Source organism: Carassius auratus, chromosome 28 (genome assembly GCF_003368295.1).
Source record: "Carassius auratus strain Wakin chromosome 28, ASM336829v1, whole genome shotgun sequence".
In the NCBI taxonomy this organism is placed as follows: Eukaryota; Metazoa; Chordata; class Actinopteri; order Cypriniformes; family Cyprinidae; genus Carassius; species Carassius auratus.
The window spans coordinates 11,879,616-11,905,697 of NC_039270.1; the positions used below are offsets into that span (position 1 = coordinate 11,879,616).

Here is a 26,082-nt window from a genome sequence, read left to right on the forward strand (position 1 = left end):
CTTATTAGGTCCTACATATCCCAAATAGCAAGAAAAATTATAAAATGCACAACAGGCAATCTCTCGGGTTTCAGGAGGTTAAATTGTAAAAACGGTGTTGTATTGAGGTTTAATATTATAATTTGTTAAAGCTTAACCTAACAACACTATACTTAGTTGACATTTTATGTCAGTTTTACCTGAATTTCACCTTATGATTCCGAAAATTGAGTTTTCCTAATCGGAAATTTCCGTCAGACTTCGGCCCTTGTCGGAAAGTATGTATTTGAATCGGTCGTGTTCGGGCATTTCCGGATTCACCGATAACGGTTGGAATGTTCAAATCTTCGATGCTAGTTTTGCTACTTCTGGCCTGGAGTGGATACTGAGCTAAGAAGGCAACTGAAGAAGGAGCAAAGAAACCAAAACAAAAGGTGGTGAAGAGGAGCCTGGCTACGGAATGACGGTGTTGCAGGAACCTGTCCAGGTATTTTAGCTAAACGTTAAAGCGCTCTGTTGCAGACACTGTTGCGGGAGAAGACTTTTATCCAGCGCGAGAGACCGGATGATTGAACACTGCTACACCGCGGCTTTAGTTAGCAGCTAATGCTAACGGCCTATGCCCTTTACTTCACACAAAACCTGCCTTTAAACATCCCACACATTGCTTTTATTTTAATTTACAATAGCTGTTGTAATAAACTCGATGCTTGTCAACTCGGGGCAGTTTGCTTGTTAGTAGTTTTCTAGGAAGCTAATGTGTTGTCTTGCAGGTTAGCCAGCTATCTCTGATTTATTGGGATTTATGTTTGGATAGTGATGTTTTATTTTGACGTTTAGGTTAAAATATCGCGGGGATGAGGATAATTAAGTCGTGTAATTGAATGTTTACAGAGATGACTGATATTCACAAACACGAAATATATGAAGAGTAAAGTTGACACAAATTAGTGCATTTGAAGAGATTTGGTGCATTAGCAATTTCTGGAGCTGGTCAGTTGTCTGAAATAGAAGCTCATCAACGATAAAAACATAACATATGATTTCCTTTTTAGGTTGGACTTTAAATTGTATGATGGTATGATGTTTAATGGGCCAACAAACGTCAAAGGATGTTTGTTTAGTAAGTCTTTGTCAAATAACGTTACCAACTAGCCAACGGTTCATCAAGCACAGCTGCTAAACCTGTGTCTGTCTGTGTGTGTGTGTGTGTGTGTGTCTGTCAGTTCAAATGTATGTACAATGTGTACATTGGCTGTGTCTCAAATCAAGAACGAGCAGCCTAACTAGACAGTATTTTAGGGCGTCCAAGCGTGCCTATGTTTATCTCGTCTGTCAACATCATCTGGTTTCCCTCCTTATCTTCAGACTTTGTATATAGTGTCTGAAATCTTTCACCATTTCATAAAACTGTGATCAAGACGTGACTTACTGACAGCAGATAATTTCATATACATGATATATGTAAAAAACAATCTCTGCAGTCAGTATCATTGTTTATGTGGAAGCCCACTTCTTTTGTAATGGTGATGTTCAGAAGTGTATACTTGCTGTCAGGCGGTAATAAAATCATTAACCCTAATTCATAAAGTGCTATGGTTTATCTCTGTTGTGACGCACACTCCGTTTCATCAACTGTAAAAGGGATGAAGGTAACAGCCGTTGTGTTTTGCTCCATAGGCTGCTGTCTGGCATGCTCTGAACCACTACGCCTACCGAGATGCAGTATTCCTGGCAGAGAGACTCTATGCTGAGGGTAATTGCACAAATCGTCCTCCATACAGGCAGACAGCATCCTCCATTTCCCCTCGTCTTTCAGAGCTGGCATTTCAGGCATCCCATTAAAACAAGTTTGTGTGACTCAAAATGAAAGCTGACATTTTTATTGATTTCACCCATGAAGAAAAATGGTGTAAAGTAACTTGTGCTTCATGCATTGTTGTTTTTAAAATTAATCTTATACAGGCTAATTCAACCTTCCACAAATTAAAATGTTGGAGAAGAAATTCTTGAAGTCATAAGGTCATGGGATTAAATGTTGGAAGCACTGCAGAACATGAATATTTTCATCGGTATCTGTATTTTGTTTTCCAATGCAAATCTCCTAAACATCCCGAAAACAAGATACAATTTCTTGAAATGGAAACTGCACATATGACGTCTTGTTTTCTGAGAAACTGAACAAAATTAAGAGAGTTATAGGCCTAATGCTTTAAACAAATATCTGTTAATAGGGTATGAAAACTAGATTTTTCTGGGCAGATATTTGTTGTTGTTTTAACCACAAAACTAACTCTTGTCATTTTTCTTATCAAGGTAAATATATATATATATATATTTTAGAGATTTGCACTGGAATACAAAACTATAATACTGCAGTGTGATCAGAAGGAAGAGTAAAAAAATATTTTCATATTCTAATGGTTGGGAACAGAGGTATTCTGGCCATAAGCTTTTTTTTTTCTGACATCTGTTGAAAGTTGTTTTTTCAAAATTGTAAACATTTGATCAATACAAGAGAAGACATGTACAAGAAATGTATTAAGTATTGAGGTCCATTCCATTTATTCCTTACATTTTCTTAGCTTGGCAAATTTAGCTTCCTCTGAATTTCTTTTCTTCTCACCTATCAGTCCATTCAGAAGAAGCGCTCTTCCTGCTGGCTACATGCTACTACCGTTCAGGGAAGGCGTATAAGGCCTACCACCTCCTGAAAGGACACAGCTGCACCACGCCACAATGCAAATACCTCCTCGCCAAGTGCTGTGTGGAACTGAGCAAGTATGGATGACTAATTATTCCCCAACTAATCATAACTCATGACTCATCATCATCATATCCCAATGTCTGTATCTATGTTTATCTCTGCCAGAAGCTTAGTGGAAGGGTTTATACTATACTAAAATTTCAGTAGTTGTATTCAAACTTCACTATCCTCCAGTCCTCCAAACCTGTGCTGTAGACTGTAGGCTCGTTCGAGATGCACCTAGCCTTGCCTGAAATGTAGGTGACAAGGCGAGAGTAGGCGGCTGTAGTGAGGGGAGTGAAATAAGTTCAGTCAAGATGGACAGTTCTGACTTCTCGAAGTGGAACAGATACCAACGAGTTTAAAGGCAGATATCACGTTATTCACACTCATGCTGTATTGATATAATTTCATTTCTGTTCCATTTATATGTATCATTACATGATACAATGACACTCAAAGTATTTGCTATTTAATTCCATTCCAATGTGTATTTATCATCCATTTCTACTTTAATACAGAGCCTACAGAAATTTTTTTTTTTGACAACAGTCACATATCTCACACAGAGATTGCACTGCGATTGTGATTGTGAATATTAATGCATAATTCTTAAACACATAATCACATGATACCAGATATAAAAATCTAATATTTTAGAAGAGAATGGAACATAATGGTTATTTGAGCCAATGAGAATGAAGCTGTGTCGTCAGCAAGTCGTTTCCCATCGTGCTTTTGTTCCGCGAAGCTGGGGGAGACCAGCTGTGCTCCACTGCATGGTTGGGTCGCTATCGCGAGAGATTTTGGGCACACGTCAGCGTGACATCAAAGCAAGTGTACAACCCTCGGACACATTTCTAACCGGCATGCATCTTATGGTGATCAGTTCTGTGCAGATTTTGCTCATCTCAAACGAGCCTTGTGTCTTATAACATCACAGCAGGTGATGCTACATATTAATTTGCATATTAATAATATCATTGTGTCAAGTTTGAATTCAGATCTGTTCTACCTGATATGCTGTCTCATACTCTTATACAAATTAATGCCCAATAAAACTGTTCCCATTTACATATTTTCTGTTGTCGTACATAAAACAAGTATAAATAGTGATTAAACACGACCCATTAATATACTACATTCTAACCAGGAATCACTCGCACTAAACTCCTTAAATCCTGATTTATAATCTGATAAAACCATTGTACATCTACAGATAAAAGCCACTATATGTGGTGGTTTTGGCTATATTACTTTTTTGTCCCATTAAGCGCACTGTCAGCGTCTGAGTAACAAACATATTGACAGATGAACTATGTATTAGATACATATTTAGATACTGCATCAGGAGAATCAGACCTCGAGCTCACAGGGCAGTACTGGTGACATCTTCCAAATGAATGATAGCTAAGGGTTATCCAAAAAAGTCGCTAGGTTTGTCAGTTGTTCAATATAGTGCTAAAGTCACGCTAGTGTGTGTGTGAGACATGGGAGGGCGGGGGGCGGTGGGTATTTGTGGTAGTCAGTGTGGATATTGTCACAAATAAATCCATGTATAGGAAACAATGCTTTATTATTGAAGTAGAGTAACTTTTGAAATCCCTACCTGAGAGCAATGTAATGTAATACAAGAGGAAATTAATCATAAGAATGAGTGTGATTTAAAACTTTACATTTTATTAGCCATGAGATTAACATGAGGTCTAAACACAGTGATTGTCATCTTATGAATCTGATTACAAATTTCTTGCCGTTTTGATTGATTTGTGCTTTTCTTTGGCAGGTTGGCAGAGGGAGAGCAAATCCTGACCGGAGGTGTCCTGAACAAACAGAAGAGCCAAGACGACATCATTACTGAGTTTGGAGACTCGGCCTGCTTCACTCTGGCTCTGCTGGGGCAAATCTACTGGTACGTTGAGCTTGTTTGCTACCTACCTTCACTTACTGAAATCAATAAACCTTAGTGAATTACGAAAATATCTGCTTTGCAGTTGTCCCCAATCCACTAGTGAGAGGCTGTGTTTAATTTGTTGGAGGAAGCAAGCCAGTACCAAAGCTCTTTACCTGTAATGGATTTAGAGGCAGACAGGGCTCTTTTGACTGTTTTGTTTTGCACTTGAGTAGAGCAGGACTCAGTTACTATTGATAGATTACTTTTAGAGTTCTGAATATTCTCATATGAGAGATTCCTCTCTTCCTGTACTCAATGAGATGTTTTGTTAAATAGCCTCATAGTCTTTACACTTCTCGTTCAAGTGCTAATAACCAAGAGAACAATCACTTCTGGGGATGTGGACTTCACTACATAATATTAAATTGGTATTGTTTATATTTTGACTGCAGTATACCTCCATAGACATCAATAAGTTTGTTGGTTTATTGTTCTCACTGTTTCTTTGGTTTCTTCATGACTCTCCCGAACACAGAGAAACTGTAAATGTGACATTTTCCTTCAGCCAATGATCCATTGTTATTTACATTAAATCCAGTAAAATCTGCTGTTGTCCTTGTCTAAGATTATTGGATTTTCAAGTTGTGGAAAACCCAAAATGTCATCTTATGAAACAAACATTTTGATTATCTTGCTCCTTTTGTTGTTCCTGCAGCAAAACAGACCGGATAGCAAAAGGAGCTGAATGTTACCAAAAAAGCATGAGCGAAAACCCTTTCCTATGGTCTCCATTTGAGTCTCTATGTCAAATCGGTGAGTTCCTTTCTCGTTATTAATTAGGGTCATCATAAGAACCTCATCCAAGCAGCAGCACAAGACTCCCTGAGGAGAGGATGCCCGATAATCTGATTTGAAACTCTGCTCTCTGTGCTACAGGAGAGCGACCGGATCCAGAGCAGATCTTTAGATTGACCTCCTTGCAGAATTTCAGTGGAGGCAGTGGAGGAGTCGTACCCCCTCCTCCCATCAGCCCTGCACACACACCTAGTAACAACATGGGACACCGACAAGTCGACACCATCCTAATGGAGACCCCACAAGACACTCTGGTATGTCTTTCCTGTGGTTTTTATAGTGTTTTATAGGGAGATATTGTTAAGGGACATATCAAATGGATTGTCTGTCTTCTCTCTGTAAAGGAGCTAAACCGGCTCAATCTAGAATCTTCTAACTCAAAGTACTCCCTGAATACGGACTCCTCTGTGTCCTACATCGACTCCTCCGTCATCTCGCCAGACTCTGTGCCACTGGGCACTGGTGGTTCACTATTATCCAAACAAGTGCAAAACAAACCCAAGAGCGGCCGATGTCTGCTGGGGGGCACGGCCACACTTAGCCCCCTCACACCGAGGTAATGACCAAACATCACTAAGGCCATCGCCCCTCACACTTGCACGAGGCTCTCTTAATGTATTCCCAAGTACTTTTTTTATTGATTCAAATTATGGATGTGATTATTTGGCTCTTATGTATCTATCTGTTTAAAATTGTGTAGTTTTGGAATTTTGCCTCTGGAGCCGAGCCCGGGAGACCCAACATACCTTCAAAATTACAGTCACAGTGGAAGTGGGATGGAACCTCCTCCTCCGCCTGGCCCTCCAAAGAAGGTTAGTCAGCTTTATTTCTAGCAGCCTGCAGTTCAAGTAGTTCCATGGGATTAGAATTTTTCAGGGGCTGTGATCTACGATTTTGTATAAATGTGTTTTTTCCTTAAAATCTTGAAACATTAGTCTAGGTTTATTTCACCAGAAAAAAAAAAAAGTAATGCAGTTTAGTTTGTACACCCTTTTTGTACACCTGTTTGTATTACTTTAAGTCTTTGTTTGTAACCCTTGGTTACTGAGATAATTTTAGCAGAAAGGGACAGGTTTCTAATACAAAAATGGTATTGAAGCGTACTTTTTATGTAAATGTGATTTTGCAGCTTTTTCTTTAAATTGTCTGGGTTAGTCTTTGTACATGTGATCCAATGATTAAATTGTCTAGTCTTAACAATTAATTCCACGTTATGTTTCTTTGTTAGGGTGACCATATGCGCCATTCATACGGGACACGTCCCAGCCAGGATTTTTATGTTGTCTAAAATATCCAGGTTTTGGCTATTTGCACTGTGCAGGTTGATCGTTGTGTAACATTTATGAGAGCTATAAAGAGCAGAGCAGACCGCTCCTTATGCTTTCCAATCGCTTTCACATGTTTGTTCGTTCGTTTGACTTGAAGCATTGTGGCGCACTTTTTGTTTTTTTGGGATTTGTGCGCAGCGACCCTTCAAGTCAATCGAACGAACAAACATGTGCGCATATTTGCATCGCTTTGATCGTTCCCTCTCGATCTCACCTTCTCACACACAGCCCCACGATTGGTCGATTATGTACAATACCTGCATGTTATTGGTCAAACTGCTCTGGATGTTTTAGGCATTATTAAAATCCTGGCTGGGACGTGTCCCGTATGAATGGCGCATATGGTCACCCTATTCTTTGTCATTAATTGTGAAGTTTAGTAGCAAGATAATAACTATTTTCACTGTAGTACATTGAACTCTTATTCAAAAAGAGTGTGGGGAAAAAAACTCTCTATGTCCTAGTTATAATACAAACCATCTAAATAAAACTTTCTAAATTATATTTATGTGAAGTTTATATATATATAAAAAAGACAAAATAGTCTTAATATAATCAAACTGCAAATGATCAATTAAAATCTTTTAAATCAAGAATTTTTGCCATTTCAGGCCGTCAGTAGAATCAGCCAAGTGGGGACGAAGTCAGTGTTTGCACAGAGTGGAAACAGCAGAGAGGTCATTCCAAACCCTTTCAACCAAACTCAGACCACTGCCCCACAGACAAGGTATACCTCACCGCACATTTCTACCAGCAGCTCATGGCTATGATAATGGCTTCTGATGATATCTCTTTCTGCTTTGTAGTTCTACACCGCAAGTGCTGAGCCCAACCATTGCTGCTCCCCCAAATGTGCAGCCACGGCGTAGCTCAAGACTCTTCACCAGTGCCAGCTCCACTGCCAAGGTACTGTCTTCACACTTACAAGTTTATTCATACACTCCTCAAAATCCTCAACCACTCTTGAGAGTAAGTGTTATCAAATATCTTTATGATGAAATTGAGCAGGAGAACAGCAAGAAGCTGAAAATGAAGTTCCCCACCAAGATTCCTAACCGAAAGACCAAAACAAAAACGGGTAAGGGAGGAATCACCCCATCTAACCTGAATGAGAGCATCGAGATCCTCAAGCTTGATTCTTCCATAGAAGGAAAGGGCAGCATCAGCTCACCGCAGTTCCAGGCTTTTAGTCTTCAGAAGGCTGCTGCAGGTATTTGAGATCTGTCGTCTTTTTAAGATCTATTTAAGGAATTAAATCTAATCAAATGCAGATGCAATTTTTTTTAATGAAATATTGCAGTATTTATATTTTAATTAACTAACTGTAATATTATAAATAAAAAATTGTATTATGTGCCCTCTTAATCTTTTATCAAAATATCTCTTAAAAGTCGTTAGAGAAGGAAACACCATCAAAACTTCGGTTTTATGTTGACTTCAAAGAACTTTAAACAAATTATAACATTTGTTAAAAAGAAAGTCTTTATTATTAAATATGAAGCATTTTGAAAATGTAACTCCATCTAAGCTTGAATTTGTTTGCTCTGTTTCGTTCAGATGGGCTGATGACGTTGATGCGGGATATTGGGAGGGGCTATCTTGCTCTCTGCTCGTACAACTGCAGAGAAGCCATTAACATCTTGAGTCAGCTGCCTTCACACCACTACAACACAGGCTGGGTGCTGGGTCAGATCGGGCGAGCTCACTTTGAATTGGCTGAATACATGCAGGTGAGTCGGAGTTGTTCAAATTAGGAGTTTTCAACGAGATGGAGATGAAAAATTATTCAAACAGTGAATTACAGAAAAGATAATCAAGACTGAATTTTTGTGTCCGTTTAACCAGGCGGAGAGGATTTTCTCAGAAGTCCGGCGTATTGAGAGCTATCGAGTGGAAGGTATGGAGATCTATTCCACAACGCTCTGGCATTTACAAAAGGATGTGGCACTTTCTGCCCTATCTAAAGATCTCACTGACATGGACAAAAACTCACCAGAGGTAAATCTCTCGGAGTAGTATAGCAAATGAGCAGACTTTGTAGATCTTGAATGCTTTTTCTTATGGTTTATATCATCCTCTCTCTGTGTACAGCCCTGGTGTGTAGCTGGTAACTGTTTCAGCTTACAGCGAGAACATGACATAGCCATTAAGTTCTTCACAAGGGCCATCCAGGTGGACCCCAGCTTTGCATACGCATACACACTATTAGGACATGAACTAGTTCTCACAGAGGAGCTGGAGAAAGCCCTGGGCTGCTTCCGCAATGCTATACGCCTCAATAAACGTCACTACAATGCCTGGTACGGTTCAGACTCTATTCTTTGGCTTTGGAAATGAGATACCACTTTAAATGAAAACAGAAATGTGAAAAAAATCTAACTGTTCATTTTATATTGTGAAATTATGAAAACCACTTGTCATTTTTACAGTAAAAAGGCTCAGTGTTTGTCTTCTAGGTACGGTTTGGGAATGATTTACTACAAGCAGGAGAAATTTAACCTAGCCGAGATTCATTTCAAGAAGGCTTTAAGCATCAATCCTCAGAGTTCTGTGCTGCTTTGCCATATTGGAGTGGTAAGTTAACCTAATGCAGAGAAAATAATGGTAATCTAAAGTGAAGCATCTTATTTCTTTGGGAAATAAGTGCAAGATTGTTGCTTGAGTTTGTTAATGCCAGGCTAGCACACATGTACTTGTTTATTTTACATAAATTCATGTAAAACATGGTGCAGACTGTTTGTTGCATTGCTGCATCTTCATATCCTTTCTCATGTGCTCCATGTCAGGTTCAACATGCTTTGAAGAAATCAGACCATGCACTGGAAACCCTCAACAGAGCCATAAGCATCGACCCCAAGAACCCGCTATGCAAATTCCATAGGGCCTCTATTCTTTTTGCCAATGAAAAGTACAAGGTACTCCCCAACTTGTATCATGATATTAAGCAGTCAAGATTCAGCATTCACTAATGAAGGCATCAAAAGTCTGCTATTGCAGAAGAAAGTCTTAAAAGTTATGGCATTAAATGATGCTTGCACCTTATGTTTTGTAAAACAAATGTTTTATATACATTTAGATCCATTTACAATCAAAATTTAAATAGTCTATGCTTAAAATGAACAAATTTTTATAATGTTTGGATATTTATACTGGAAAACGACAAAAATACAGAGGAAGAACAGTATGATCAAAAGGTAAAAAATATTTTCATATCCTGTTGATTTGGAGCAGAGGTATTCAAGCCATAAGCTTCTTAATAAGCAACTTTGAAGCATTGCTAATGCAAAACATTTACATTTTAGACACCATATTTAATTTTTCTTACTTCAGAACCTTCTGAAACCATCTTTTTAAATTGAACTAATTTGTTCTTTATAGGCGGCTTTGCAGGAGCTTGAAGAGCTGAAACAAATAGTGCCCAAAGAGTCCCTTGTTTACTTCTTAATAGGAAAGGTACTCTTACAACTCAGTTGTATACTTCTGTGTACTTATTTGATCTTTTCAATAAAATATATATTTTACTAAAAAATATTCATCATCTATAAAGGTCTATAAGAAGCTTGGCCAGACTCATCTGGCGCTAATGAACTTCTCTTGGGCCATGGACTTGGACCCTAAAGGGGCCAATAATCAGATCAAAGAGGCCATAGATAAGCGATACCTCCCAGATGATGACGAACCTGTCACTCCTGATGACTATCCCTACTACTCAAGTAAGTCTACTATGCAGTGAGCTATGTAAGTGGACCTGTGTGCTCTATGTAATGTTGTCTGTTGCTCTCAGCAGCGGAGGTGGAGGAGTCACAGGAGAGTAGTATGACGGACGCTGATGACACGCAGCTCCACACCACGGAGAGCGATGAGGTTCTGTAGCCCCCGACACCACTCTGGACTTTACAATGCCAATCTGGGGGCTACTTGAAGACTTCAGCTCTGAAAAAGGAGGAAGAAGAAAAAAAGGAAAACAAACTGCTGCTAATAACAGTACCTCCTCATTTCTGTCGTTTTATTTTCATCATTCGTTCTTGCCTTTTTCCATCCCCTTGTCATCATGCCTTAGAAGTCTCTCATCGGTCTGATCATCTGGTCCTGTCTCATCCCTCATCGTCACTGGCAGGCATCCCTTATCGCAGACTCAAATTGCCCAGATTTTCCAATGACTCCACTGTCTTCTCAAAAAGTTAATTGTCAGTTGAAGACTCAAAAAAGAGCCACAGACATTCATGGATGTTCCTGTCTTAATGCTTAGGCCTTTTATGTTATTTTATCAGCATTTACTCTGAATAAAGACCTGTGTAAGAGTTGGTAGTCCTTTGATTCCTCTCCCCTCCCTTTTTCATCATGGAACGTATTGCTGGGAGAAAAAAAGCACTTTCTGCCCACATCAAAAAAGCGTTTGGCATAAGAGATTCAATGTAAACTGCATATCTTCTGTCAGATTACCATCTGTTTAGAAGAGCAATGTTTCTGAGTGTTAGCTAGAAAGTAACAGTTCTGGAGGATGCAGATGTTTTTCCACCGGATTTTAAAACTTGTGTGTGTGACTGATGCTCAAGAAGCACTTATGTTTAAAATAATAATAATAATAATGTCTTAATTTGAAAAATGTGCCACTCACACTCATCTGTTCTGCTCTTTTCTACCTTCAAAACATCCAAATCCATGTTTTTTTGCCCAGCTGCAAGACATTGATTAGAGAATTGTTGATTAAATGAGTGTATAGGTGCGGTGGTTTCCTTGACACACTTTCATCTGTGTTTAGGAAACCAGACCACCTTGTCCAAATGAATAACACTACTGTATGGCACAGTGACCAGTGGTCAGACTTCTTAAGACAATTTTCTGAAACGTTGGTGCTGTTTAGGACAATACTGATGAACATAGAAAATGTGCACAAAGCATCTTTAATGGATTTTATTTTACCAGAACATGTTAATTATTAAAAAAATGTTTTTGATCTCTGCTAAATGCTTCTTATTGTATATTTTAAATGAATTGAAAGGTCATAGAATAAACAACTTTGACTGAAAGTCCTGCTGTGGTCATTGAAGGAAAATACGTTATACGTTGATCCACACTTTGGTTTGCCCTAAATATTATCTTTGAGGGTTCATGGGTTTGTAGAACCAAGGTTTACCCGAAAATACCACGATTGTTAGTTACTGATACTAATGTGAAATATAACAAGTTAAAATGCGATCTTGCTTCAGTGGACAGTTAAAGAAGGTTTCAGCACTTATAGCGTGATTACGAATGTTTAATAATAAGTTATTTACATAGATAGGCGCTGACATTTATAAAATCGTTTGCGAGACTCACAACAGCTAACAGTGATACGGTGATATTAAGCTTCATGTTAGGCCTAATTTAAATTCAAACGTGACCGTGTGTTTAGTACGTAGGCATTAAACAGACAATAACATCTAACAAATAAACAAACAAAAAACAACTCTTTAGCAAAGTTAACAGTTTTTTTTACTTTCACTCGTAAGCCCATCTCTTGCTAAAAACATATAAACCAGCCAATCAGCGGCCGCCTTTCCGTTCTCTGACCAATCACAGGTTGAAATGAGGCGGTACTTCCGGCTCAAGTCTGGTTGCTCTGTGCAGGTAAGTGAACGTGAATTCTGTACTCTGTCATTTAAAATAGACTTAGTTTTGCTATTTTCGTATGGGCAAAATACAACTTTCAACGTAAAATGTCGCATAAGATCTAGAAGAAAACAGTGTTTTATTTTCCCTCTCATTCAGTGAGCGGTAGACCTTAGGACAAAGTAATTTCATCCCGGAGATTGAAGTCAACAGGCCAAAAATTGTTTGGGTGCAAAAAATCTCTCAGTCTGTCAGAATTAACCTCCAGATAAAATTAAAAAGACTCTAAAATGTACATGTTTCATGTAGTTATAGTTGAAAATGTCCGCTAAAAATTGACTCTTTAAATTCGTCTTCAAGATGTGAGCGCGGATGAAAGAAAGGCTATAATACAGCAGAGACTATCATCTGATGATGTTAGCATGCTAAACCTACAGTCAACGGGCCTATGAGTAAATACAAATAATATCGCACTGTATTTAAAGAACTTATCTAATTAACGTTAATAGATTATGTAATATTCTTATTCATGATAACCATTATTTGTTTTCTATACAAGTTTTTATTACATTGGAATTGATTGTATGTGGCTGTGTTTCAAAACCTAGTTAACTGACTATTTAGACCGCATTTGGAACGCGCGTATGGCGTCAGAATTGCTGTCTAGGTAGGCAGCTTGTGTACTTTTGAAATAACTCCATCATCCACTTTTGGAATCGCAGTTGCTAAAGCGCCGTTTTTGTTTTGAATTTGACTTTTGTTGTTGTTGTTAACCCCCCCCCCCCCTCAATTTATTTACATCTAATGATCTATTAAGATTATCTTACGTACGTAAATACTTTAAAATCGCTTTTTATTGTTTTCCCGAGATCTGATAGTGACAGACTAACGACGTGTTTACAGTACGTTGGCTCTATTTTATGTAACGAATGTTTTTGGTTTGATATTTAAACCTCAAAATATAAAGTTTAAACATTTTCGAGAGGGATTAAAAGTGTAAAACACCTGTCCAAAGCGATTTTATGTCATTCAGACTTAATATTTAAAAATGTATCCAACACCTTGTCTATAAATGGAAATGCTAACAGTTTTGTTTTTGTTACAGACTGCAGGTTGAACCACTGTCTTGTTCGTTTCGGAGTCTACAAGTCACATTTGGATTAATAATGGAAGTCCCAAAAAACCATCAGATCAAACGGAACACAGTCATTTCTAAGGTCGGACACCATCTGTTTTAATACATTCACGTGTACTATTTTAGGGGAATGTACTTGCAGTATCCATACTTAAAGTTATTAGAATAAACGGGCAAAATGGTCAGCTAAATAAGTTGCCACTGGAGGGTATTTAAACTATTCCCTTTATAAACAGCAGATGGTGCTGTCTTTTTGTTTATGAGGACCTGTAGAAACAGGAAGTTTAACTAGGTTTCATAATTTCTAATCTGCTGTGATAAAATATGCCTTAGCCACAGAGTTTTAAGATAGAAATGTATTGTTAGATTTTAATTCCACATTTAGTTAATCCATTTGTGATCCTTTTTTTGTCTTCCTGATTATAACTACTATCACTAACTACTAATTATTGCATTTTAGTTCAGTTTACATGAAGGGGTCAAGAATAACATTTATTTTAATGCATAGCAATTCAGATTTTCGTTTTAGGTCATATTGCACTTTATTCAGTATGATTTTCTCGAACACTTCCTGTCTCTTAGTCAATTTAGAGACCCTTGAGTTCCCTCTACTGGCACAACATTTACTTTAGAGCTTCTTTCTAGAAACATTCAACACTGGGCAGGGCTCTATGTACTCTTTATTGTGTTCATTTCATCTTTATGTTAAACTGTGTCATGCTATGTTATTTTCTTTAGACTTGAACATTCTATCTATGGGCAAATTCATATTTTGGTCGGTTGCAACTAAATAAATGACCATTTCAATCGAATACTTTGGTGCTAGAGTAAATGTTCTCATTGTGGCGCCCTCTGTTGTCCTGCCGCGTCATGACAGGAAGCCTAGCGCCTCTAGCGGGCGCTCGGAGCAAGCGTATCTCTCCCGCCACTGCGCCGCTCCGCTCTTCTGTTTGTCAGACTCGCGATCCGAGGGAGAGGATCGAGCCGCCATTTTCCGAGCTCGTCGCTTCCCCCTCGAACGAACAACAATAAAAAACGGACAAAAGCGGGGTTTTCTCAGCCGACAACGAGTACGAAGACCTTCCGGAGAAGGAGAGAAGGGACCGCGCTCAAAGAACGACCGGAAAAGGGATACATTTCACTGCTTTTTCGCGGCTTTTGTAAGGGGCGATTGAAAAACAGCCGACTGGGCTCCTATAGCTCGACTGCCCCCGTTTCTTTCGCCCATTTCGTGATTCCTAAACGAAGCCCGGAGGAGTGGGAGGAGGAAAAGGAGGGGGTTACCGAGCACCGGAGCGCGCGAGAGGCCCGGGATTTTTCCACCTGAACGTGCAACAGCGGAATCTGCATCTGGATAATTGCCTCTGCCTGTCAGTTATTACTGCTATATTTCTTAAGCGTGGGGATTTATCACATACATTTCCCCCGGAATCGGCTCCTCATCACGTGGTAGGTTCCTCCTTTTCTCTTTGTTAGTTTAAAACTCGCTGGCGTGAGGCAACTCGAGACGTTATTAGCGCATTTATGCACTTAAATCGACGCGCCGTGAAACGGAGCACGTCGAGGGCACGTTAACTCCACAAATGCGGACGCTTTTCGCTCTCCTTGGTTATTTTGCACCGTTTGTTCTGTTTAAACCCGTGAAGTAGGCGGCGTTGAAAGTCAGACCATCAAGGTTGCAAAATCAGCCCGACATAAATATACGTGTCAGTTTTATGAAAGCGCGTAGCTGGCAATCAAGCGCGAGACCAGTTCGTTCACGCTTTGCATTGAGTAGGTTAAACGCACGCGGGGTGGGTGCGCAGTATATGTCTGCTGTATCTAGATCAGTAGGCTTTCGTTTGTGTTGGTGCGAATCGTATACTATCTCAGTTACTCGATGTTGTCCCAGGCCTATGCGTTACATGGATTTCCAGTAATACAGATTAATTTTAACAGTCGACGCGAGCTGGCCCTTTAAGACTGGGCATTGGGGCTAAAAAATATGAGAAGGAATGTTATTCCAATATCTTCTGAAGAAATTAAGTGCACAAATTGTTTCACAGTATCTGTTCAGTACTAAATATACGCAATGTATGTGCAAAAAATGATGCAATCGGGTGGTAAACAGTTACAACTTCTGCATCAAGCCTGGACATGGGGAGTTTTCCCTAACTAGCTGCATTGCATAATATTTGGTTGTTTTCCCCCTATTTTTTTCCCTCCAGTTCTGTCCTCGCCCCGCCGAACCGAGAATTCTAATTAGAACCATTCACGCCGCGCAACATTCGGCTGCGTCTCGAAACGTTCTAATAATGTACAAAAATGCCGCTTCAGTAGGCATCACGCCAGCTTTTGAAACGCTGCCAGCGATTCTTCATGGCCTTAAGATCGCCCTAACCCGTATTTTCTGTATAATCTGGGGGTTTATTTATATTTAGCGCAGTATTTCGTGTGGTTGTGGACAGCAGAGGGCTTTATGTGTAATAGAACATTAACCTGCTCAACCTGTGGTTAGTGTAACGCGCTGTACTTTTCCATTATATAATGCGTTACGTTGCATATTTTTCGCAGCACTCACTTGATCTCCGGTCTCAAATATAACAGGTTCCGTTCCGCATGTGTACGTGATGTTTATGGTTTAAAGAGACCTCCGTGATGTTTTGTTCCTGATTAATGACGCGATTTTATTGTTATATGTCTTCCGTGGTAAATTTGACATTTGTACCTTGATCTCTTTAGGACGTTCAGATATATTACACATTGTCTGTCCCACAATAAATTGACTGTTATTTATTAAATGAAGGCCTGGTTGTTTCTCTGAAACCCTTTGTATTTCCCCAGATGGGGTTTAAAACATGGTTGAAACAAAGATTTGCTAGACCCCCCCCCCCACCTGATAGATAGATAGATAGATAGATAGATAGATTCTGTATTGATCCCTAATTGGAAATGGCATCTCTCTCTCTCTCTCTCTCTCTCTCTTTCTCTTTCTTGCTGTTTGTTTTCCGTTCGCTCTCTTATTTCCTGGTTTTGAGGTCTTTTGCGTTCTGTACTGGAACATCAATCTGTTTTAGATGTTTTTCTCCATATTATTGCTGTCACATGTATTAACGCATAAGGTCTGTGGAATATTTTAAGTTTTTTGGGGATCGGCATATGATTATGAGCTGTTATGTACTTTCTTTTCATTCCATCCATTATCATTGTCCTACATCCCCTCCTCACAGGATGAGCTGTTATGTAACACATCAATACCATTGACTAAGTGCCGTAATTTTTTCAAAGTGGTGCAGTCATTTGGAAATCACTTTTTTTTTTTCGCCTTTGTGATTTTAACCCCTTACTAGTAATCCCCCTTTTTTGGCATGGAGACCGAAATTACATACCCAAAATAAAAAGGTTTCTGCTCATGATTCTTTCTGACTAGATTCATAATCAACCTTTGTTCACAAAGCTGACACTTTAAAGTTTACTGTTCAGGAATCAGAATCACTCAGACTCTTATGATAATAGAGATATATAAGCTCAAACATAAAAACAAAAATAAAAATATTAAAAACATATGTTTTAAATGTATTTTAAAAAATGTTGATGTAGGAAATGAGTTTGAAAACACAGTGTAGCTAAGGCCACAAGTCTTCCAAGACTTCATAAAAAATTTCATAATCGAATCTGTAAAACTGTGAATTTTATGAAATATTTTCTAAGGTCATGTGTGTTTTTAGAGAAGGCTAATCAGATTGATTTATGGCCCTTGTCATCTCTGTAAGATCTCACATGTAAACTTTCTTGTGCTCTTTGTGTATGTTTCACTGTTGAAAACTGCCCGAATCATGATTGTTTTGTTCTCACCAAACGGTTCTTTCACACCTCCGCCAAGTATGACACATTATCCGCATTATTCTTTTATCATTATTCTTTTGTTTTTATTCCACCTTTATTAGCCTTGATTGTGGTTTTTCAGGCTTTACAAAGCAACAAAGCAGCGATCTCACTTCAGTCTCTCTTTGCATTTAGCCCTTATTTATCAAAAGTCTTACTATAAAAATACAACAAAACATTTTCTTACGACCTTACGTGAATTATTGAGACAAAAATGCATTATGAAGAAGAAAAGCACCTGCTATTAGTAGCATTGGTGCTAACGTTAGCATCAAGCTACATCTGACAATTTATGCAATTATTAGTACACTTTTACTCAAAACTCACTTTAAACCCCGATCGAGTGTTTATAATAACTTCCTTTAGCGATCAGGGGTGGAATTTGGTCGTTTACTGTTGTAAAAATATGTTATTTGTAGCCTTTTTCATCGCTGCACAAGTTAGCATTTCCGATGTACATTTTCGATTTTTTTTATAAAAACGCCCCAGATCTCAAGAAATTCTCATACCAAGCTTTACTATCGTAATCGCGGGTTTATTATTCGGATATTTTGTGTGTACAGAGGTGTTTCAGTGTTGTTTTGGCCAGATAACTACCAGGAAGTGTGCAGGAAGCATGTGACACGATGGGGCGGTGTCCAGATATGAAACTCTAAGATTGACGTTTGAAAGACCCAATCAGAGTCTGAGTCACACACCGCACGAGCTGTGACACTGTGCACGCACACACAGATCGCTGGGAGAGGCTGTTTATCATCTGATCGCGTAAATCCGTGGAAAATGAATAGAAATGACGATTCTGTCTGAAGAAATATGAAGTAAACATCAGTAAATATATCCATATATCTCCGCAGATATGCATCTTTGGTCTGTAAATCCTTATTGACGCTGTTCAGTGAGTCTATGTGAACACAAATAAACCGCTCTTGACGTGACTGAATAGGAGTGAGTTGTGAATTTCTATTCAAAATGTGGCATAATACGGATTTATTATTTTGCACTCCTGACATAAATCACTAAATATCTGTCACTGCAACAATGTTTTATCAAAATATTGGTCAAATATCGAAGCTTGAGTCTTTAAACTTTCCATTGATGCACAGTTTGTCCAGATGAAGTAAGACAGTGATGTTTAATGTGCTGTGAAAGTGAAACAATAATAAACTGGGGCCGTCAGCGATGTTTGCACGCAAAGGGGTTAAGGGCAAGAAATGAGCTCTAGGTAGAGCAATGTGACCTTAAAGTCATGTTGACACACTTGTATATATTGTTTTTTAATTCGTCTGTTACTCTCTTGATGTAAATTTTGTGTGGGCAGCTGCAGATCTCTGCTGTTGAGCTGCATGGAATTGTTATTTTTGGCTCCCACATTGTTGAAGGCTGTCGAAGTGAATTTTAAAGAGAATATAATTATTTCTTTGATGCATATCAATCAATCAATCTTTAATCCTGTTATGATCCATTTGAGTATTGATACCCATACTACTGTGTAATTCACAATCAATGTCAGTTTGAAGTATACATCAATGCCACCTACAGTACCTACTTTTTGTCTGACCTCCAAACCCTAAGGCCTGGTTTTATTTTAAACTTAAAAGGCTTAACTCCTAACTTGTATCCATTAAGTGCAAAATTTGAACACTGTTCTTTTTGGCAGGGGATGAGATTGGCAAGACTTTGCTCTTTGGGAGGTTAAAAATGAAAAGTGAAAGAAAGTGCAAGCTGCTGACAAACAGTGTCTGGAGACATCACGGATGTTCTGGAAAGTTCAAGGCCAGGGCTGGAGACATGCACTGGGCCATTTGCCTGGGAGCAGAGAGAGGAGTCAGTTAGATTGTGAGACAGGACCACCTGCTTAATGTGTTTGGGAAAAATAACCTGACACGGTGGCCTGCACCCAGAGATTTTTGTTGTTCAAGTCCAATTAACATGGATTCTCTGTTACAAGGGCGAGTGTGTCTGTTTTACAAACAACAGGTCTTTTTTGTGGGGGAAAGTTATTTGCTTTAAGTCTTTTTAAATGAAATGCTTTCTGATTTCAGTCTTTAAGGGCTTCTGAAAGTAAATTCACCCAGCTGGGAATACTTGAGTCATATGGAAGAAATCAAGGACTTCAAGATTCCATGAGAATGTTGAGTTGCCCTTCTGTCTCTGAAGTCAAAGATTTTCTTCAGTTTTTTCATAGATTGATCTTCTGAAGAGAATGATAGCACAGAATAATTATACTTTAAAGAACATGTCCACCACTGTTGTTTTTATCGAACCAGCTGTGTCAGTGTTGTTAAAAGTTGTTAGCCAAGGTTAGTCCAAACCTAGGATTTAAAGTTAATTTACCTCCCACGAGGGTAGCTGACAAAAATCACTTTCGGGAAGTTGAAATGTGTAGTGGTGTGATGTTGGATTCCATCTAACCTATTTTAAACAGCTTTTTGATTATATTTGCAGTTTAATTAAATTACGTCATATGGAACATTTAATTTTTTGCCATTTAGGTTTCACACCTTAAGTCCGTTTTACTTTCTTCATATCAGTTTTTTTTTTTTTTTTTTTTTTAAGTAGTTCATGGATATGTTCATGGACAAAAAATATATATATTTTTTAAGTAATTCATGGACAAGGTCTTTTAATAAAAGGCAGTACACAGTCACAAAGATGAGCTCTCATTTGGGCACTTCCTCCTCAGGCCAGACTGAGAAATTTAATCTAAACATTACAACCGCTTGAAATTTTTATTTAATTGAACATATTGATTATGTGTTTGAGTTTTGAAATGAGTAAAGATGAGTTTCAATCTCAGTTGAATGTGAATGATTAATGCCTAGGTCATTTTGCGAAGAACCATCCCTGTTTTAGTTTAAAGAAGGAAAAAAAGAACAAGGTTTTTATTTATTTGGGTCTTTTAGCTGATATATTCAGTTAAGATATGTATTTATGTATGTATGTCTGTCTATCGATCTATATATCTATAGAGAGAACACAAATATATTTCCTGTGGAGAAACTGCTATTGGATTAATTAGTAAGTACCTTATGTTTTCTCAGAAGCCAGCACTGTGTGTGGCATAGGTGCTGAGATCGGTGTTGATAGTGTTGTTGAGGCTTTAGCTAATTGCAATTACACAACTGCACTGTGCTCAGGATAAAAAGTGTCCCCTGGGAAAATACGAGTCAGTAGTTGATGACATTCTCGACCTGTCTAAGAATAGTCCGTGGTCTGTAAATGAGTGCCCAAATGCAAATTCTTGGATTGTGTGAGAGATGGGCACCAGGGAAGCTTTTCTTTCCCTCCTCCACTCCGGAGTCATTGAAATGCATGTTTTTGACCTTCACACATTTCACAGTCCACAAAGCAGGTCTTTTGAAAACTTTTTTTTTTTGTGAGATGTAGTTTGAGGGTCAAGATTAGAGCCCATCACTGCTGCTCTTAACTAACAGTATTGGTAATTACCAAAATATATATTTTTTTTAGCTTTCTGTATTGGTTAGGCCTTTAATATTGATGAGCTTTTTAGTAGTGGTTGACTGATATATATCGCCAAGGCCGATATATCAGTCAACATTTCGTCCCCTTGGAATTATAAGGTTCTATCTGCGTTTTGAGATATTGAGCTTTAAAGTTTTTGTGTTCCATAGACTTCTGTAGATAGAACCTTTTTGTTTTTTCAATAAAAAATCCCAAAACTTAAACAACTTAAAATAAAACATCACAATGTAAATAAATTGTCACAGAATAAGAATTCGTGAATAACTCAATTTTGACAAAAATGTCAGATAGAACCTTATTCCAAGGGGACGATTTGTCATTTATCAAATATCGGCACTGGCCGATAAGTTTTTCTGCTTGGTCGATGTGTTTGAGGTGGGACTTTTATTTTGATGGCGCAGAGAGTGGCAGCGCCTAAATGCACACAGTTCTCACATTCTCTCTTGTTCGCTGTCATCATTAACAGTTCTATCTAATATGGAAAAAAGTGTTTTATAATATTAGTCTAATTATAGTCACTGGGGTATATTTGTAGCAATAGCCAAAAAAACATTGTATGGGTCAAAATTATCTATTTTTCTTTTAGGGCAAAAATCATCAGGATATTGTGTAAAAATTATGTTCCATGAAGAAATTTTTGTACATTTCCTACTGTAAATATATAAAAACTTAATTTTTGATTAGTAATATGTATTGCTAAGAACTTCTTCTTGACAACTTCAAAGGTGATTTTCTCAGTATTTAGATTTTTTTTTAGATTCCAGATTTTCAAATAGTTGTATCTCGACCAAATATTGTCAGATCCTAAAAATGGAACATGCTTGCATTAATTCAGCTTTCAGATGATGTATAAATCTCAATTTTTAAAGAAATTGAATAAAGCAATTAAATTTAAAACAGTATTGCATATTGGACTGTATAGATTAAAGCTTGTTCTTTAATACATTTTTTAATTAGGAGCAGTGAGTGATTTCTTTGTTTCTGTTCGAGTAATATTAAGGCTGTCGCTTAAGAGAATGATCCAGTGCACTGGTCCAGTAGGCCTACGTTCATCCGGCTATGTCTGCTGTAGGAAACTTAACAAGACGGGTATTTTGACACAATTATTGTGTGAATTTGTCCATTTAAACATATTACTTAAGAGAGAGCTTCTATATTTAATATAGTTTAAAATCGCACATCTGGCACACTGCCTTTGTCTTGTCCTCACTCAATTTAAAGTGCTCCCACACAGCTGAGGTCTTGGCTTTTTTTTCTTCTCTTCCAGATAAACTGAATCATAACATTCACACATGGGTGATTCATATTCAAGGGCGAATAAGAACTGTTTCGTGGGGGATGCCAGGTGTTAAAAAAAAAAGAATATTCGAATCTCAATTTTAAATCGAATACCAACCCACCAAAAGAATATTTGATTAATCAAATATGCTGGTCCAGCCCTACAAGCTATTCAAAAAAAGCAGATGATTAAATGGCGCGATAATGACAGCTGTTTGCATAGCTCCTCAATGAATTATGGCTTTGTGTAATAAATGCAGCTCCATCTGAAAGCATGTGAAAATACCACATTTAATAACACATTTTTACTCCAAACTCACTTCAAAATGTCGGTCGAGTGTTTGAAATAAATCCTGCTTCGAGATGTGGCTTTCTTACGCAGATTAAGGTGCACAACATATTTCATAGTATTCTAAGCAGTGATAAAGGCATTGCGTAATATACTTTATTTTAATTAAATCCGATAAACCATATATTGTCATAACTGTGTGTTAGTCACATTGAATCAATAAAAGCAGTTCAATCTTCTGTTTATCCAGCTACAACTATAGGGATTTCCTGGTTTTTTTTCTGTGAGGCGTATTTGGAGTTTCAGCTCGAGAGCGCCCTCTGGCCTTTGGATGGAGATTAACTGATGATCACAGAACCATGCTTCACTGAAAGATACGCATGACAATCGCAGCTTCTGTCAAATCGCCATTTCAATTTATCGCGCAACCCTACTGCTATACCACAGCAAAAACTACTAGCTTAACTAATAAAGTTGGTAATAAACAATTACACAAATTATAAGCATAGATGAATACGACAAAACACAGTTACAAATAAAGTCAGTAACAAGCATTCAGGTGCAGAGATGTAATAATTAAGTGTAAAATACCACAATAGTGTTCACTGCACAAGTTGAATGTAGATTAATCTTTGTTAGAACTGTTGTGGTGTTTGATTAGCAGACAGAAACAGGCTATTTATTGGCTGCTGTCTCTTTAAGACCAAATGCACAGACCTAATACTGACATACATACGTTTTTTTTTCAGCTGTATGACATATTGAACATATTGCTGTAGACATATGAACTGTGAATGTTTGTTTCTGAGGTAAATGTGACGTTACGTGACATTGTTAACAGGACTTTATATTGACGTATTTGCATGGCTGAAACATTAAGCAATTTCATTAGACAGGATACGGATTGTAAAGTTGTACTCTTTCTTTTAACTTGCCTTTACATTTATTGTTTGAATACTGCAATACGATGGACATAAATTGAAACCTGATTCGGTTTCATATTAAAAGCACTGATTCTTATTGCAATTTATTGGATGGGACGTGCCTTCAACGTTCCATCCATTAACTGAAAACAGGCTAGAATTATTGATTCTTGGGATTTAAGAATCAATATCATTTTGTATAAAAAAAAAAAGAAAAAAAAGTGAATTGATTAATTTGTGGCTGACAGTTTATTTATTTTATTTATTTTTTGTTCCAATAACAGCCTGAAGATCAGTTATTTAGTACTGGTAATGGTCATATGAGCTGCAGTACAACCACTCTGATATACACGTCAGTGGTACACATGGTGTTCAATACCAGAGTTCAGTTTAGTTCCACATAACAGGAAGTCGTTTTGTGAAGTGTATTTGAACACAAATGTGTCATAAAATGAGCAAAACCATAAAGAGAAGTCAATCTCTTAGTCATTCATATATCTACTAGAAAAGCATTATATTTTCATGTTACAGCATGACACAGACTTTTGTCACTACAAAAAATTCATTAAATTTTCTTTTAATTATTCCCATACACTTTAAGTATACACACCAGACATGGTGCGAGTAAAAAAAAATAGTACTAGTAGGAACTTTAGTAGAAAGTCTCATTATTGAAGCTGAATAAATGAAGCTTTTTTATTTATCGCTCAATTCCCAACCTAAATCTGCCTATGCTTATGAAATTAATAGAAAAATTTGCTAAGTTTCGATTTCGACCTCCAACAATTATGAAAATACAATGATCAAGAAAAACGTATTGTGCTCCATTCCACCCCTTTTCTAGCGGCTTGCTTTTGTTCCTCCATAGAAGCCCAATTTCACATGCAAATCACTAAAATCATGTAACATGACTTTTGCTAAATGGGATTTGCCTATGGGATGTGATTTATTGAAGTGTATTAGATTTATTCATGTTTTTCCTCGAGGATTTCTGTGATGCACTCAGAAGGAACAGAACACGGACATGTAAAGTCATCTTTTAACTCAGGGTGTGCACCTAAAACGGTTAAAAACACAATGTGATGCTTAGTGGTTAATCATGTAAACTTTCTTTAAGGAATCTTATTAGGGCTTGACGATTAATCAAAAAGTAATCAAAACCGAAATTCATAACTTCTAACTGATGTAAGTTTCCCATGTCGGTTATTTTGTTTTTTTTAATCCTTTTAACACTTCCCAGCATCCACACCCCCCCCCCCTCCCCCCCAAAAAAAGCATACTACCACGTTTGTACCCACATGACTCTGCCCCGTCCAGTCAGTGGCATAAAAGCAAAACACGGAGGTGAACGCCGGTTAAACACATACTGATGGCGCGTGAGCGGTGAGCCTTGCATCTTCACTAAACTTTGTCAATTGTATTTGTTTTATGGTTTGGACATTTAAGCGATTAGATGAACGAATGTGTATTATTTAGGGCTATCAAATGATTAATTTTTAATCAAATTAATCAGATTTTTCTGTGGATTAATTATGATTAATCACTATTTGCAATTACACCTGAATCCTAACCATTTTTTTTTCTGAAATGCATATCAAAAGATAAATAACAGGACACAGATACATAATTTTCATGTATTGATTCATCAATATGTGGTTCTTTTTTTCTGAATTTCAAAAGTTTAACATTTACTTAATCAAATTTACCTGAGCACTATATCAAACCATGCCATTTAACTACAGATAGTGTGAGAATATGAAAATATGCATAGAGAAACTTGAAAGAATGAACTCAGAAACACAAACGTACGCCACCATCACATAAGCGGCACTCTTGTTTTTGGGAGGTGTTCATTTGCTCTGCCACAATACTTTAGGATCGATATTTTCACGTTCTGAAGGCTTCAAGTGCCAGTAAAACCAAGTAAAAATGCAAATGCTTTTCCAAACAGCTGTAATTTTCGCTGCATTGCATGTATGCGTTCTGCGCATGCGCAGTGTGAAACACAGGACGCTATAACAGGAAGAAGCTCCAGCGGATCAACTACCAAAGTCGTCTCTGTTTATCGAGCTTGGCATGAATGTATTTGAGAGTAACTGGGGTAAAACCTTAAGCTTCTTCTGTGTTTTCGTCGCAGCGCTCGCCGCTGTTTTTTACTATCTTGAGAATTCTGAGATCGACGAGACTTTTCCTGACCTGAATAATCGGTCACACTGCGCATGCGTGAAATGCGTAAAAAATTTGACGTAATTAACAACAAACAACTAATTAACGTCGTTAACGTGCTATTTTTGACAGCCCTAGTATTATTATATCGAGCTACCATGTTCGCATATAAACAGTAGCTATGAAGATCGCGCACACAGAGGAACACAGAAACTAGTTGTCAGCGCTGTCCTGTGATTTATCACTAAAGTAGCTTAGAATATCATAACTTATTATAGCATGTTTGTGTGCAGTGCACATGAAGCACAAGTATTGTGCACATATTTATAACAATGGCTGTGTTTTCCATAGCCTTGCACTTTATTTGTGGTGGCATATATATGCAAATTTATTCTCTGCCAGCAGGAGGCGCTTGTAGAGCGGGAAATATATAGGTTTCTCTGGTAATGGCTGTATTCAAATAAGCACTGCGGTTTGATTTGGGTGTCTGTCTTTTAAAGTGTTTTGGTAGTTTGGGCTGTTTAATCTTTTTGATGTGACCACTTCTGTG

General features: G+C 37.8%; 2 protein-coding genes across 8 annotated transcripts in view; both read left to right on the forward strand.

The window, feature by feature from the left end:
* The first annotated feature begins 292 nt into the window (after positions 1-292).
* On the forward strand, positions 293-11,764 carry LOC113046789 (cell division cycle protein 27 homolog). 5 transcript variants are annotated; one of them, XM_026207775.1, is made up of 19 exons: positions 293-466; positions 1,660-1,735; positions 2,613-2,760; positions 4,512-4,637; positions 5,335-5,432; positions 5,556-5,728; positions 5,819-6,030; positions 6,175-6,286; positions 7,414-7,529; positions 7,609-7,708; positions 7,811-8,012; positions 8,360-8,532; positions 8,648-8,800; positions 8,894-9,102; positions 9,259-9,376; positions 9,589-9,717; positions 10,181-10,255; positions 10,350-10,515; positions 10,587-10,801. In XM_026207775.1, exons 1-19 carry the CDS (start codon positions 440-442, stop codon positions 10,673-10,675), a joined length of 2,502 nt encoding a protein of 833 aa, XP_026063560.1. In that variant the 5' UTR covers positions 293-439; the 3' UTR covers positions 10,676-10,801. The 5 variants fall into 5 exon arrangements, with proteins under 5 accessions (XP_026063560.1, XP_026063561.1, XP_026063559.1 ...); XM_026207776.1 differs by having other exon boundaries at positions 10,590-10,729; XM_026207774.1 differs by having other exon boundaries at positions 295-466; positions 1,660-1,829; positions 10,590-10,729.
* A 1,735-nt stretch (positions 11,765-13,499) lies between these two features.
* Positions 13,500-26,082, forward strand: part of kansl1b (KAT8 regulatory NSL complex subunit 1b) — a 65,144-nt gene continuing 52,561 nt past the window's right edge. The window contains exon 1 of one of the 3 annotated variants that reach the window (XM_026207779.1): positions 13,500-13,611. The gene's annotated coding sequence lies outside the window, so the exon portion shown is untranslated. Of the gene's footprint in view, positions 13,612-14,456; positions 14,979-26,082 lie in introns of those variants that run through there. The other 2 variants (XM_026207778.1, XM_026207780.1) reach the window with 2 other exon arrangements.

Coding starts and splice junctions, on each gene's coding strand:
- LOC113046789 (XM_026207773.1), top strand. CDS start 1,700: ATGCAGTATTCCTGGCAGAGAGACTCTATGCTGAGGGTAATTGCACAA. Junction 7,709..7,810: donor GTGCCAGCTCCACTGCCAAG/GTACTGTCTTCA, acceptor GAAATTGAGCAG/GAGAACAGCAAGAAGCTGAA. Junction 8,013..8,359: donor TCTTCAGAAGGCTGCTGCAG/GTATTTGAGATC, acceptor TGTTTCGTTCAG/ATGGGCTGATGACGTTGATG.